Source organism: Tauraco erythrolophus, chromosome 18, assembly GCF_009769465.1.
Source record: "Tauraco erythrolophus isolate bTauEry1 chromosome 18, bTauEry1.pri, whole genome shotgun sequence".
NCBI lineage: Eukaryota > Metazoa > Chordata > Aves > Musophagiformes > Musophagidae > Tauraco > Tauraco erythrolophus.
In genome coordinates, this window is record NC_141482.1 from 4451657 (window position 1) to 4464752 (window position 13096).

Below are 13096 nucleotides of genomic sequence, written 5' to 3' on the forward strand. Positions count from 1 at the left end.
CAGAAGCAACTTGGCTTTTTTGCTGGCTGAAGCAGTTCAGGTGGATTTATTTGCTATTACTTAGAACGTTAAAACAAGGATTTTTACACTGGCTTCAGGAAGAATTTCTTACCCTCTTATTTATAGCAGGTGTGCATTAGTAGGGGAGCTGAATTGTCCTGCCTCCTGCTTTGTAAGGCTGAAACTTGCAGCAGTTACCAAAATCTTTGCAACTGTCCAGCCTGAGCTTTGGGGAATTATGCTATCCAGGAAGAGTGGAGGTATTAATTTTAAAAATAGAAAAATTGGTTTGGAAATAGCTCAGCCTGTTTCCATCCTTTGTTTACTCGGTACAGCTGCTTTTTAATCTTTCTGTCCAAAGTTGGGACAACATAATGGCATAACTCGAGAGACAGCTGTAAAAACTGCAGTTAGAGTCATTGTTTTAGCATACAATGCCAAAAAAAGGTCGTACCTTCCCTTGTAATGCATTCTGCCTTTCTGGCGTGCTATAGCAAATTCATCTTAGTGAGTGAAGAGCATGGCAAGGTACAGGCAATCAGATTATTTGGTGACTAGCAAAGCATGACAATTATTACACATTTTATTCATGGATATTTGGTATTTGAGATGCTAGAGGTTTCAGTTCTGCTCTAAGTCTGAAAATGGAAAGATCCAGGCAAAAAAAGGAAGGATGAAAAAAATCAACATATGAAAGTGAAGTTTCATGTAGGCATGCTTGTGTGAAAGAGGAAAGATAAGCAAGTGTTTGGGTCCTGGATTGTGTCAGAACTGATTTACAAGTGAGTTCTCATCCTTAGCGCTCTGCGATTTCTTCGTTGAAGGTGAATTTTTAATTTTTTTGTGTGAGTTTTCAAAGGTGGATCTTAGGATAGGAGTGGACCTCTGGGCTTGATTCGCTTATCCTCTGCTTTTGAGATGAGCATGTAGACATGCACTTAAAATTCCTTCAGCAGTAAAGGAAGCTAAATATGTGTCTGAGTGGTTTGCAGGGCTCAAAACGTTTGCTTGGGTGCTTCCAGTTGGTGTAGTGTGCAAAGAACTCTTACTGATGGTAACACCTTGCTGGTGTGTGTTCAGGTGTGTAGCCAGGCTTCTTGTGACTCTTGTTCCTTAGGAATATCAAGACGTTTGTAAGACTTTTCCCATGGCCTGGTTTGGGGTTTAAGCTGTGATCTGACCAGTCCCTGCTGCTTTTGCTTCTGTGTTAGTCATCTTCTGCCCGCAGCAGGGTTGGTGGTTTTGTGGAAGCTGTGAGCGTGTACTTTGTCTGAGTTAGCTGACCTGACACCTTTTCCCTCTCTGCCTCCTATGTGACAACCTGTTTCAGTAAGTTGGTTAAAAAAGTGCATGCTTTAGTTGTTTTGTGAAATAAATTGAAGCTTTTACCACTTGTTATTGTTTCTAACTGGTGAAGCAAGTGTGTTCCCCACCATCCCTGGGTGGTACAGGGGTTGCTCCCCACGCACGTGCCTGTTTCCATTGCAGCGTGCAGCGAGGGCAGGTGGGACACATGCCAAAAACTGCCTTCCTGCTTTCCTTAGCCTGCATCCAGAAAGATTTATTTTCTTGTGTTGCCTGTAGATACCAGGTTGATTTGACCATATTGGCAGAGGTCACCTCAAGCAATCAGGGGGAATATGGTCCCTAATATTGCCCTCCTTAAAAGCACAGCACGCGACAGCAAGGGTGTTACAGAGGGGTTGTGGCCCTCTCCTCTTTGCTGCAAGAAAACAAGCAGCTCTGATAATATATGTGGGAAAGAAGAGGTTCCTTATGTTCTTCATGTCTTATCTTTCACACCCAAGTGAGACTTGTGCTGTAATGTGAAGGCGGAGGTGAGCTAGGCAAAATATTTGTGTGCTTTGATGTAAAAACAAAGAAGTGAGTTCTCCACCTCTGGCACTCTCAGCTTTGAACTTGGAATGTACAGCCCACATCCAGGGCCCTGATTGTCTGTGATTCACACTGTGCTTGATATCAGCCTTGGAAATGTAAGTGGCAAGTGTTATCAGACAGTGATGTTGTAAACAGGAGCGGGGACTGTGCCAGTTTTCGCGTGACTGGGGAGCTGGAGCAGAATCTCTGCAGCAGAAGGAATAAGCTACTTGTAACTGTTGTTTCCTGTAATTGTGTTTCACCTGTGGAAAGCAGAAGAGAAGATCTTTAATTATGTGCTGAAACTGCAGTTTTGCCAAGATTAAACGTAGAATTAATACCAGAAGGTAAGATTTTTGCAGAAAAAGCACTATAACAAAAGTTTGGGCTGTCGTGACTCTGTAACTGCTTTCTGCTGTTGGGTTTCAGCCCACAGTGATGCTACTTTGTAATTTGCTCCCTGTCTTGCATCAGCGTCTTGAAACGTTTGGTGCTTGTCTGTGCAGTGGTGTTTTACCATGGAAGTCTGGTTCGGAGAATGACCCTGAGCAAGAGGCGGCAGGGAAGAAAGCTGATTTTCATTCCTAAGTAAATTGCAGGCTGGGAGAAGACATTGGATTGTCAGGTTTGAATTCAGCAGTGCTAATTGTCATTATTCAGCCTAAGCCCTGAACCGAAGAGATGTCACTGAAGAGGAGGGGGCAATTAAATCTTCATCACTTAGCCTGGTGTGCAGTGACCAGGGAGAAGCCAGATCATGCTCGCTGGTGGTACTGGGCTGATCTGTGTAAGGGTTAGGTGTATAATTTTAAGAACATCTTGCTAATCTGCTCGTCAGATCCAGCTAGAAGGTAGGAAGGGAAAGCTGTGGTTAGGGATGGCTATCCCTTGCTGTTCTTTCCATTGAAATCTGAAGCCGCTTTTGATGTTAGGTATCTCATGAATGATACACACACAGGTCCAGAAAGACGTGTTTCAGAAACTCAGTGTTGACTAAGTGAGAGCAATCGAGATGTAGTATGAACTGAGGAGAAGCCTAGCAAAATTTTTGGAAGGTCAGTCATGCCTAAAATGGCAGCAAGCACCTTCACCTTGTACACCCTCTGGACAGGCTGAATTCAAAGATGACATTTCCAGGAGACACCATGAGCTGGAGCTAGTTTCCTTCCACCATAAAAAGTCACTTGCACAGTTAATACACATTGCACGTGACTTCTTAACACCTGGCTTGGAGAACACTGCTTCCCTGAGGCAGCGACTCGGGAAATGAAGGAAATGTTTGGATAATTTCAAGTTCAAGGATATTTCTGTCAGACTTTAATGCGTCGGTTTATTTGTGTTTATTTTTGGGAAACGGGGGAAAAAATGAAGTTTGCTTGTAGGCTTTATTAGAGCATGGAGTGGAATATGTAAAGCAAGATTAAAATCTAACTAGCCTATTGTTTCCCAAGACATTTTCAATTGTGAAGCCTTTGGTTCCCCCTCCCCTCCGTCTGCAGTGCCGAAGCTGGTGAAACATGTCCAGCGCTCTCCACTGATTCCCGACTCTCTTATCTCTGCACTTTTATGAATTGCATAATGATTTCTAGCCCTGGAAAATGACACTTTGCATGTGACAAACCTCTCTCATCCGTTTGTGAAGCTTTATGCCAGCACTGTTACGAAATTGAAGCAAGTGACATAGGAAAACACGGCGGGAAGTTACTGTTTGCTGGAGGCTGCAGGTGCTGGGCAGGCAGGACCTGGAGATGTTCTGCTTTGCGGTGGAGTACGTGTGTGCTGGTGTTGGACTCCAGGCACCTGGGTATGGAGCTTTTCTGAAGGTGCACTAAGTAGGAACTTAAACACCACTAAGTCAGGCTTGTAGCCACCAAGTCTGCCTGGTTGTCTTCTGGTTAAATAGAAGTGATTCCAATTCAAGAGAGGATTATGTAGTTGGGAGGTAGCACGCCTCTCTAGTTAAGTGGTTTTCAAAATGAGGGGCCTCTTTAAAAAAGAAAGGAATTAAAGCTGTGACTGAGGTGCGGTTTTCATTTTCTGAGATGCCAGCAGCTTTGTTTTCTTGTTTCAGTGGTTTTGCTATCAGCCTTTTCCATCAGGTGAAGCAGGCCAGCGGGGGAGCTGGCCGGGATGTGGTGGCACTTGCAATGAATTCCCAAGGGGCAGAGGTGAGCCCAGCTCTCACGCAAGGTGTGACTCGAGCTGTTCTGGTCGGCCGGGCAGCCTGCCCTCCTCGTGTCCCGCTTGCTGAGCAGCGCTGGAGGAGCTGACACCTCTGACAGTCACCAGGGATCCTTATTCCCAATGCCCCTTCTGCAGGCAGCCCGTTCCCGTGCCCCTGCATGCAGCGTGGTATGGTAAGAACCAACAGATAAAAAAAGTCTTGATTCCAGGTCTTGCCTCACAAAGCAGGAGTGAGTTCAAAAAACAGAAATAAGTCTGGAAAAGCTTCACTTTCTTCTGACTCAGTGAAGTGAGAGACACTAGTGAGGGTGTCCCTGCAGACCCAGCTCCTGACCTTGGCAGGGTCATGCATACAGTGGCTGTGCCATGTTCCTGGTTCTAGCTCCTCTCTTGTCCGTAGCAAGAGATGATTTCAGTCTTGAGGCATTACTAACTGAAAAAGGGGGGAAATATATACAGATGTATGTTGCAGCTACCTGTCAGCTTCAAAGCATCCCTGGAAGTTAGGGATTATATGTCGTATGAGGGGTACAGAGAGGCAGAATGGGCTATTTTATAAAGACAGGGGTATAAAACGTCAATGGGAATGTAGGGGATAATGTAATGGATTTATAGGTTTCAAATGCCTTCCCCAAACCGCTATGCGGGCTGTCAGTAAAATGGAAAGTAGCTATAAGGTTGCATAATGTATCTACAAAGCAGTGTTTGATGTAACAGCAGTACTTACCATTTGCATTCAGACAGGCTGCAATTGCTGAAATCAGAGGGGAAGCTTAAAGTCCTGATGTTTGCTGGTGAATGTGGTTGTAGAGAGCAAAATTCCGCTCACCGTGGTTGATTAATTCTGTATGACAAAAGATATAAGATAAAGTGGTGTGTATATTGGGATCAATTGCTGGGGAAGGAAACATATGAGCGCATTTTTTTGCCGTGCCTGGCGAGCTCTCAATCCCGAGACGCTGGAGTTTGCTGCCCTCGGTTTTAAGGTTATGAGCAGATGAAATGCTGACAACTCAGTTATTCATCAGCGTGAAAGCTTACTCAAACGTATCCAATGTATGGGAAGGCTAAATGGATACATCAGCCCTGATTTGAGCAGAATGTTCCTTCTTGTTAATTTATTTATTTAAGAGGATTAAAGGGAAATCTGAACAGCCATCCAAGGTTCCCAAAGGATTTTAGTAGCGGAGGGCAAGAAGGACCATTACAATGAAGTGATGAGATCTTTATCGCAATTTGTTCTGGAATTAAGCTTAGGGCCTTGTGATCGTGCCATAATCCATGCTTCCAAAGGAATGTCTAAACCCAAAGGGTAATTTATCACAACGCTTGACGGTCCGTTTCACTGTTTAATTACCACATTTTTAACAATATGTACCCTTTTTTCTACAGGGTTTTTTTTTTAGCCTCCAGTTTTTGACTACGCGTGCTGATATTTTTATTTTAAGAAAAAGCACAGGACAAAGCTCCCCCTGCCTCCACCCTGCAAAGATGGAGAAAAAGTTGCCAGACTTTTGTTACTGTCTGCCCTGGACATGGGGCAGCTGCTGAAGTGGAGGATGAAATGCTGAATGTTAATTCAACTTCTTGAGCAGACTGTAAAATCCTTGCAGAGTTTTGTGCTCCGCTCCATGGCTGATACTCAGGCTGAACAGACGTATTCAAGATATGCCTGATGAAGCTGTATAATAATATATTCCGGTGTCACAATCTCTTTTTGTGTGTGGGGACACACAGTTGCCCATACCCCTATGAGGATGGGAAAATCTAAGTGGCTTAAGGTTGGGGAGTTTTATTATTTTTTTTTATGTGTTTTCCTCTGAAGAAAGATTAGCAGTGGAAAATAGCCTTGTGCTTCCTAGTTTAGTTAATACCTCTGCTATGGTCTTTCCCTTTGCATTTAAAGTTTTATAAGTCCTCGTATTGTAATAGAACTTTTACGGTCACGGATGATGACAGTAGCAAAGTGTTCACATTTCCCTAGAAAATTGTGTTAAATTAGGCTCTGTGAAGGAGAGAAGAGCTGTGCTTATGCTCTCAATATTATATCGTCATCTTTGTGGTTGTTAACATAGTGTTTGCTCAGTGATTTCAAGGAGTTAATACTCTGAACTTTTTAAATGGGTAAAAACCAGAGGAGAGCCTGGAATAAGAGGGGATGCTGTTGGTTAATGGGAACTGAGAGTGCACTGGTGTAGGTTGGATGTTCTGCTTAAATAACGACACGACTGACCTCGCTGACCATCCCGTTTCTTTTGCTGATCGGTTCTTGTTTTGTTCTCTGTAGTCTATCACAGCGGTTATATATCACTGAACACTTGGAAATTAAACATATAAAGCCTTTTTTGGTAGTTTCCAGTGGGCTTGAACTGGTGCTGTTGACGTGTTTTACATTTTATAAAGAATTTGATCTCGTGTAGCCAAATTTTGCGCAGTTGACCAGGGACTTGAATCGTCTGTGCACCTCCTGAGTAAACCATTAACCATTCCTGTCTGGCTGGGTGGGTGCTCGGCTCAGTGGTTCCTCTCTCCTGTTCTGCTGGGAATGTGGCTGTTCTTTATCCTTCTGAGCTTCTGTGCCATCTGACCTTCTGATTACTTCAAATTTGCTGCTGTTGTTGCTTCAGTTTTAGAACCATTTCATTAACCCAGTGAAGGAGGTTCCAAGGAAGAGTGAAGATTTATAATTGTACATTTCTTGGTTTTGCTGTATTTCAGCCTGCACCAGTGTTTGCTGGGATTAGAACTGTAGCAGTGTTGGCCACTAAAAATTTTCAAGGCCAGATTGGATGAGGCTTTGAGCAACCTGGTGTAGTGGAGGGTGTCCCTGCCCATGGCAGGGGGGTTGGAACTAGATGATCTTTGAGGTCTCTTCCAACCCAAACTATGATTCTAGTTGCTCTGGAGCCGATATGTAAACTCAGTTACATATGCAAACTCCGGATAAGTGTTCCAGTTTGCAGAGGAGAGAGACAACTTTGAACTTACGACAGCTACCTGCTGTGCAGGAGATAACTAGGGAGCTGGTTAAAAAACATAGAGTTTGTCTTGTGAGAAATTTCCTCATCTTTGTATTTGCATTTATTCTGCATCAGAATAAACCCAATTATTTTCAATATTTTCAATCAGAGCAAAATTCTTCAATATGTTTTTCAAGTATATTCTTGTTTATTTTCTGTCTAGGTTTTTAAATGTTTAAATTAATATTTTTGGTGGTTTTTTTTCAGAATAGAAAAGTATTATATGACATGGCTTGTCTTTAAAATAGATTATTTTAAAATAATTCAGAACAGCTGCTTTCTAGTGATTGAGTCATCTCATTTTCTAGATTAGAATCTCTTGTTTGTTTTGTAATGAAATGGTTTGACGCTTGGGACAAGAAATTAAGATAAATACTCAGCATACCAACTAGAAGAGCAGGTGGTTTTTTCAGCATCCTTCTTATTCTAAGAAAGTGCTGTGTTTCTTCTCCAGACATGTTTCTGTGCATTTATAAATTACTCCACAGTTGTAAATTTCCATAGCTCCTTCTTGAAAAATTTTCAGTGTCTGATTCCCTGAAGTTTCTCTTGCTTCAGAGCTTTCAGTTTAAATCCGTTGAGGAGAAGAGTGGCAACTTCTTAATGTCTTCATTTCACCCAGTTTATAATTTTATGCATAATACATTGAATTTGATGCATAATACATTTATACATGAAACCCAACATATAAGTGATGTATTACAGCATCTTTTCTTTCTGTAGGAGAAATCCTCTGACACAGAGGCATGGATACGCACAGACACGTATGGTGTAGCACTTTTCAGATACTCCAGTAAGGAAATACCAACAGCTTCAGTATCTGGAGATGATCCTGGCTATGAGCGATGTTGCAGAGCTGGTTGGGGAGCCTATGGCTCGAACAGTATGGATGTGTGCCAGGTCAGCAGGGAGCAGCCAGCCAGCACTCCAGGAGACTTTGCTGGCAAGAACAGCTATAATTGTAGCTGAAGTTGCAGCTGCTTTAGCTATACTGGGAGGCCCACAGAGGAATAGACTGAGACAGAGCTCTTGGATGTTAATCCACACTTGGGGTAGCACTAATACATAAGAAACAGCAGATATCTCACTTGGAAGAGAAAAATGATTCTTTTGTTTTCTGAGCTGGAAGAGAATTTGTCGCCTTTTCCCAATAGAGAGCTCTGTTTTCAGGGCTACTTCATCTGTTTCACCTGTGGTTTTGCTGCTTAACCATCAGCACTCAGCAACTACAGAAATCCATTGAATCCCTCAACCACAAAAATGTTTGTGTAGAGGAGTGTAATGGCCTTCGTTTCATAAATGGAGGCTCGGAGAACGTCAGTTTACAGTGGTCACGACAAAAGCCATCAGCAGAGGTGGGCACACAGTTTGGTCTTCAGGCAGTGTCTGTAGACACTTTCCTCACCCTTTCAGCCACTCAGAGCTCTTCAGAAGAGCTCAAGACTAACTCTGATGAGAGCAATAAGCTGGTAACTAGCTGTACCTGCGGGTACCGTTACGCCTACTCATCCCTTCAATATTTCTGCTTCTAGACTGAAGGATACTGGAGCACGTGCACAATTTTGTACTATTGTTTTTCTGTTCTCTGTGTTGCATCCAGTACTGTTCATGTATTAGAGTTAAATGTTACGTTCTGGGGACAAGGATTGCTTTCTCTAAATGTCTTCAGATCCCCTGGTTTAACAGGGTTCATATCTGTCGGAATAGAGAGTCTGCTGCAGTAGCAATAATCTCACAATTTGGCTGTGCCACAAATCTCTCTTTACTGTAGTTCATCTATCCTAAAAAAAAAAATAATTTGGAGAATAGTGAAGATTAGAGTGAGCCATCTTTCTGAAAATTGGCCCAAACATCAGTCTGAAATCATGGATGTACTCCCTCTCCCGTGTAGTTTTCTCCTCTGCCACTTCTCATGTGTTGAACCCGAGTTGTTTTAAGGTCCCTTATACTCATATTCTCTGCTATAGTCAGCAGAAAAAGAGACTATTTTTTAAAATCAGTGACTTTCCCTGTTTGTTTGGGTTTTTTTTCCTCTCTTGAAAGCTTTTCTAGCTCTATTTGCCTTAGGGGGGATAGTTTTTTTAATGAAGAAAAGTAACTTATTTTGTAGTGATTTTAGAACTGGTGAAGGTAGCTGAATACATTTATTTATATGGAGATCAAGGACAAGTGCATCTTCTGCTTATATTTAAAGCCTTCTGTATAATGTGCTTGAAAATAAATACCACGGATTTTGCATAGGCTACTACCTGGGCATCCTGTGAACGTGGTTTTTGGTTGCCCAGCAGTAGGAAGTTCCCTTTCTTTTTCCCAAACTCCTAATTTGCTCATTCTCCTTTGAAGTTTTATAGAATTGCTATTTCTCTAGCACTTGATTTGCAAGTAGAGCATACAGATTGCATCGGTTCGTTCCTACCTAATACACAAAATAAATTTTTCGTTCTGGTATTGGCTATGGCATTGACTGCGTCATGTCTCTTAATTTAAGGTCTTTGATCTTCACTCTAACTCTGATGGTGTTTTTACACTCCTTTGCCTTGAAGTACCTTGATGCAGTAAGAACTGTCAAAATATTGTCCTGTGCCATGCTGCAATCCACACCTTACCAAAGGAAAAGGAGCGAGTGTAAGGATTTCTCCTCCTTGCGTTTCTTTTTTTTATTATAATGACCATTGTGCTAAGATCTGTCTCTTTCTCAGGTTTCTGGCAAGTAATAAAAATTTAAACCCAGGTTGTGATTCCTGGAAAAATTAGTAGGTTTTCAATGAAATCACCTGCAAGCTGTTTAATTGTAACTCCTTTAAGGGTTCTGCTTTTGCAATTTCTTGCTGCTCTGTGGGCCTGGGTGTGATTCGTGGCCCTTCTCTTTTGCTGCCTTGGCTTGGGTGTCAGCTGTCTAAATTGTTCTCCTCTGTCCAAACAATAGGATTCACACTCTCACATCCTTCTCTAGTGTCAGTAGCATCAGTCTCTGTCTCCTATTTATCCTGTTATCATTGAAGCCCCCCTTTTTTAAACATTGTACATGTATTTTCTCTCAAAATGCAACGTTTTCCTCCTGTCATAAAGCAAGCTTTAAAAATTTTCAAAGGCTCTTTCAGCAAAGCTGGGAATTAGATTCTTGTGGAGCCCTTCATAAAAAATTGAAGACTTCATGTATTAACATACATTGATTTATTCATAGTGTTTCATTACAAATAAGCGAGGATCCCATAATATCAGGAAAGGTTAGGAGAGCAGTGGAGCACGTTATATTATATTGACAGCTCGGTGGAAATTGAGCTGCCTTTGGATTGAATTTGGAACGCAGGGAAGGAATTGGCTGGTAAATAAGTCATGAGTTTTACTTGCAAGTGTCTGTATATCAACAGGGTTGCCATGGGTAAGCATAATGGAGCTTGAGCAGAATTTCAAAGGTGTGTGTTCAGCTTGGATTCCTCTAAAGGTGTGTTAGCACCAGCAGCGGTGTGTTCCCGAGCAGCTCTCCAGGTCTGTAGCTTCATCTCTGGGGCAAAAGCCAGGTGTGGTTCCATAGGTAAACCTGCAAACCGAGGCTGAAAACCGGGAGGGAAATGATACCAGCAGCTGGCTTACAAGCTCAGAGAAGAAGGGCTTTTGTCTGAAGACTTGATGATCTTTATTTCATTTAAACATACCATTTCATTTTAGCATATTCTCTTCCATTTCATTCTAGCATATTCTCTTTAGCATAGGAAAAGATTTCCAAAACCTTTGTTATCAGTAAAAGGCTCCCATTGTTTTCTGTAGCTGTTTGAGAAGAGCATTTGCCAGAAGAAAAAAAAAATACTCGATGTAAAATGTATCCATGTCTGCAACAGCAGCTTTCGTATGCTACAGGGGATTGTATGGGAAATTCTCATGAAAATTCTGCTGGTCATATTGTGCGCTCTGGTTTGGCTGCAGAAGTTCTGAGATTTGGAACAAAAAGCAATTCTTTGCATCTTTTGTTGTAAATCAGCACATGCTGAGGTTTTAGTCGAGAGAAGAAATTATCTTTTTCCGAAGTAAAGCCTTGGAAAAATTGTCATGTTTGTTTGGCCGCATCCAAATACAGAACCACTCGCTAGAGATACTGAAATAATATCTGTCCTTGTGTTTTCAATGTCTGGTCTCAAGAGATGGCAAAATAGGGGAGCAGAGAAAGGCCAAGTGCAGAAGGCCCCTTATCACCTTACTTTCCTTGTTCTTCATTTGCAGATTACATACAAGGCCGTTGGGTCTCTGGATCCCAGTGCTGACCTGTCCAGCCAAAGAGGGAAAGTCTTCAAACTAAGGAATGAAACACATCACCTCTTTGTAGGATTATACCCAGGGACTACGTATTCATTCACCATCAAAGCCAGCACAGTCAAGGGCTTTGGGCCACCCATCACAACACGGATTGCAACTAAGATTTCAGGTACTGCTTTGGAGAAGAGGAAAAAGAACTTTCTAGGGCTTTGTTCTTTAGACCCGCAGCTGATGCATAAAGCAATAAAAAGGTATTCAGCTTAGTGTCTCCTCTACAAGTTTCATAGGGCAAATTTTTAAAACAGCCACAATCCAGTATCTGTGTGTGTTTGGGTTGCAAATGCAGTGGTTAATTTATGGATATCTTAAATATCCATGAACGTCTTTGCGGAGCGTTTTAAATGAGAACCTTCATTAGTTCTACAAATGAACTATCCCTATAATAATTGTTAATATTATCTGCATGGCTGGGGAAGCTCCTTCAATAACGTGACTTTTGTTTTCAGAATGCACCAAATTGGATGTAATGAAGTAATTGAATTAATAGTGCAAGGAGACTACAAATAAAGGAGGAAAGCTGTTTTTATGTCTTCTTTCTGAGTAAGGGCAGAGGGAGGGCTTGAGGTAGGCAGACAAGTATATGAAAGGCATTAAAATCAGGAGACATTCCAAAGAGAAGGCACGTGTGTCTGGGGAAAAAAGAAAAAGGAAACTTAGGCTATCTATCAGAAAAAAAGATGGATAAAGGGATGGAAGAGATGATATTGGGCAGACATATGTAGACTTTAATTTTAAAATTTAATTGATAGCACTAAAACAGGTTCTCTTAACAGGTTTAAAACTATCATTTTTTAAAATACCTTAACTGTTTTTTCATAAAGCCAAAATAAATGTTTGGGATGTTCAGGACACTTGTAACACTTGAAATTATGGCTGGGTGCCATAGAAGAGAGAGCACGACAGCACATATTGTCCATTGCCATACTTCAAAATTGGCTCATAAAAAGTTGTTAGCAGTGACAGCATAAATTTTAAGGAAGTATAATGTATCTATTCCCTCCACTAACTGTCAGCAGGGTTTGAACCCTAAAGTTTAGTGCAAAGGCCCATGTCTCATCCACTTGTAAAGCCATTAACTGTCGTAACCGCTCCGCGGAGCGTTCGGGTTTGTGCAGCCCTGCCGAGATGGGAAGGCACAGTGTGCACTCGGGTCTCTTGTGACCAGGCAAATACAATAACACAGCAATGGCAGTGCTTCTTCCCTCTGATTCAGTTTCTTTGCATTTTATTATTCAGTGAATGCTCAAATTGTGTTAGAAGTCTGCATGGTTATTAACTGTATGCACACTGAGCTCAGTTTGTCTTTTTCTTTTTATTCCATCTTCCAAACGTCTGGTTTGCGGTAGGTAGGTGCAGACTTCATGCAAGCGTTAGGGTAGTCTCTGACAATAGATTATTTTGGGCAACCTGGTGTAGTGGAGGATTTCCCTGCCCATGGCAGGGGGGTTGGAACTAGATGATCTTTGAGGTCCCTTCCAACCCAAACCATTCTATGATTCTATGATTATCTCATTGCATGGTCAGTCCTATACATGTAATTTGGAAATTACAGTTAAACTTGCTGTAAGAGGCAGTTCCAAGGTTAGCAGGGAGAGGGAAGATTTTTGCATTGACCACAATGTCCTTGTAAGACTATGTATATTTTAAAATGAAAAGACATCTATGCTGTAGCAATGTGTGAGTGTATATGTTTATATGATGGA

General features: G+C 41.8%; 1 protein-coding gene across 3 annotated transcripts in view; it reads left to right on the forward strand.

Annotated features, from left to right (window-relative positions):
• The window catches only part of PTPRT (protein tyrosine phosphatase receptor type T), a 461775-nt gene that overhangs the window by 331793 nt on the left and 116886 nt on the right, over nt 1-13096 (forward strand). For all 3 annotated transcript variants that reach the window (XM_086623021.1, XM_086623022.1, XM_086623023.1), the window contains exon 10: nt 11301-11502. In XM_086623021.1, coding sequence (XP_086479147.1) covers nt 11301-11502 — 202 coding nt within the window. The remainder of the gene's footprint in view (nt 1-11300; nt 11503-13096) is intronic.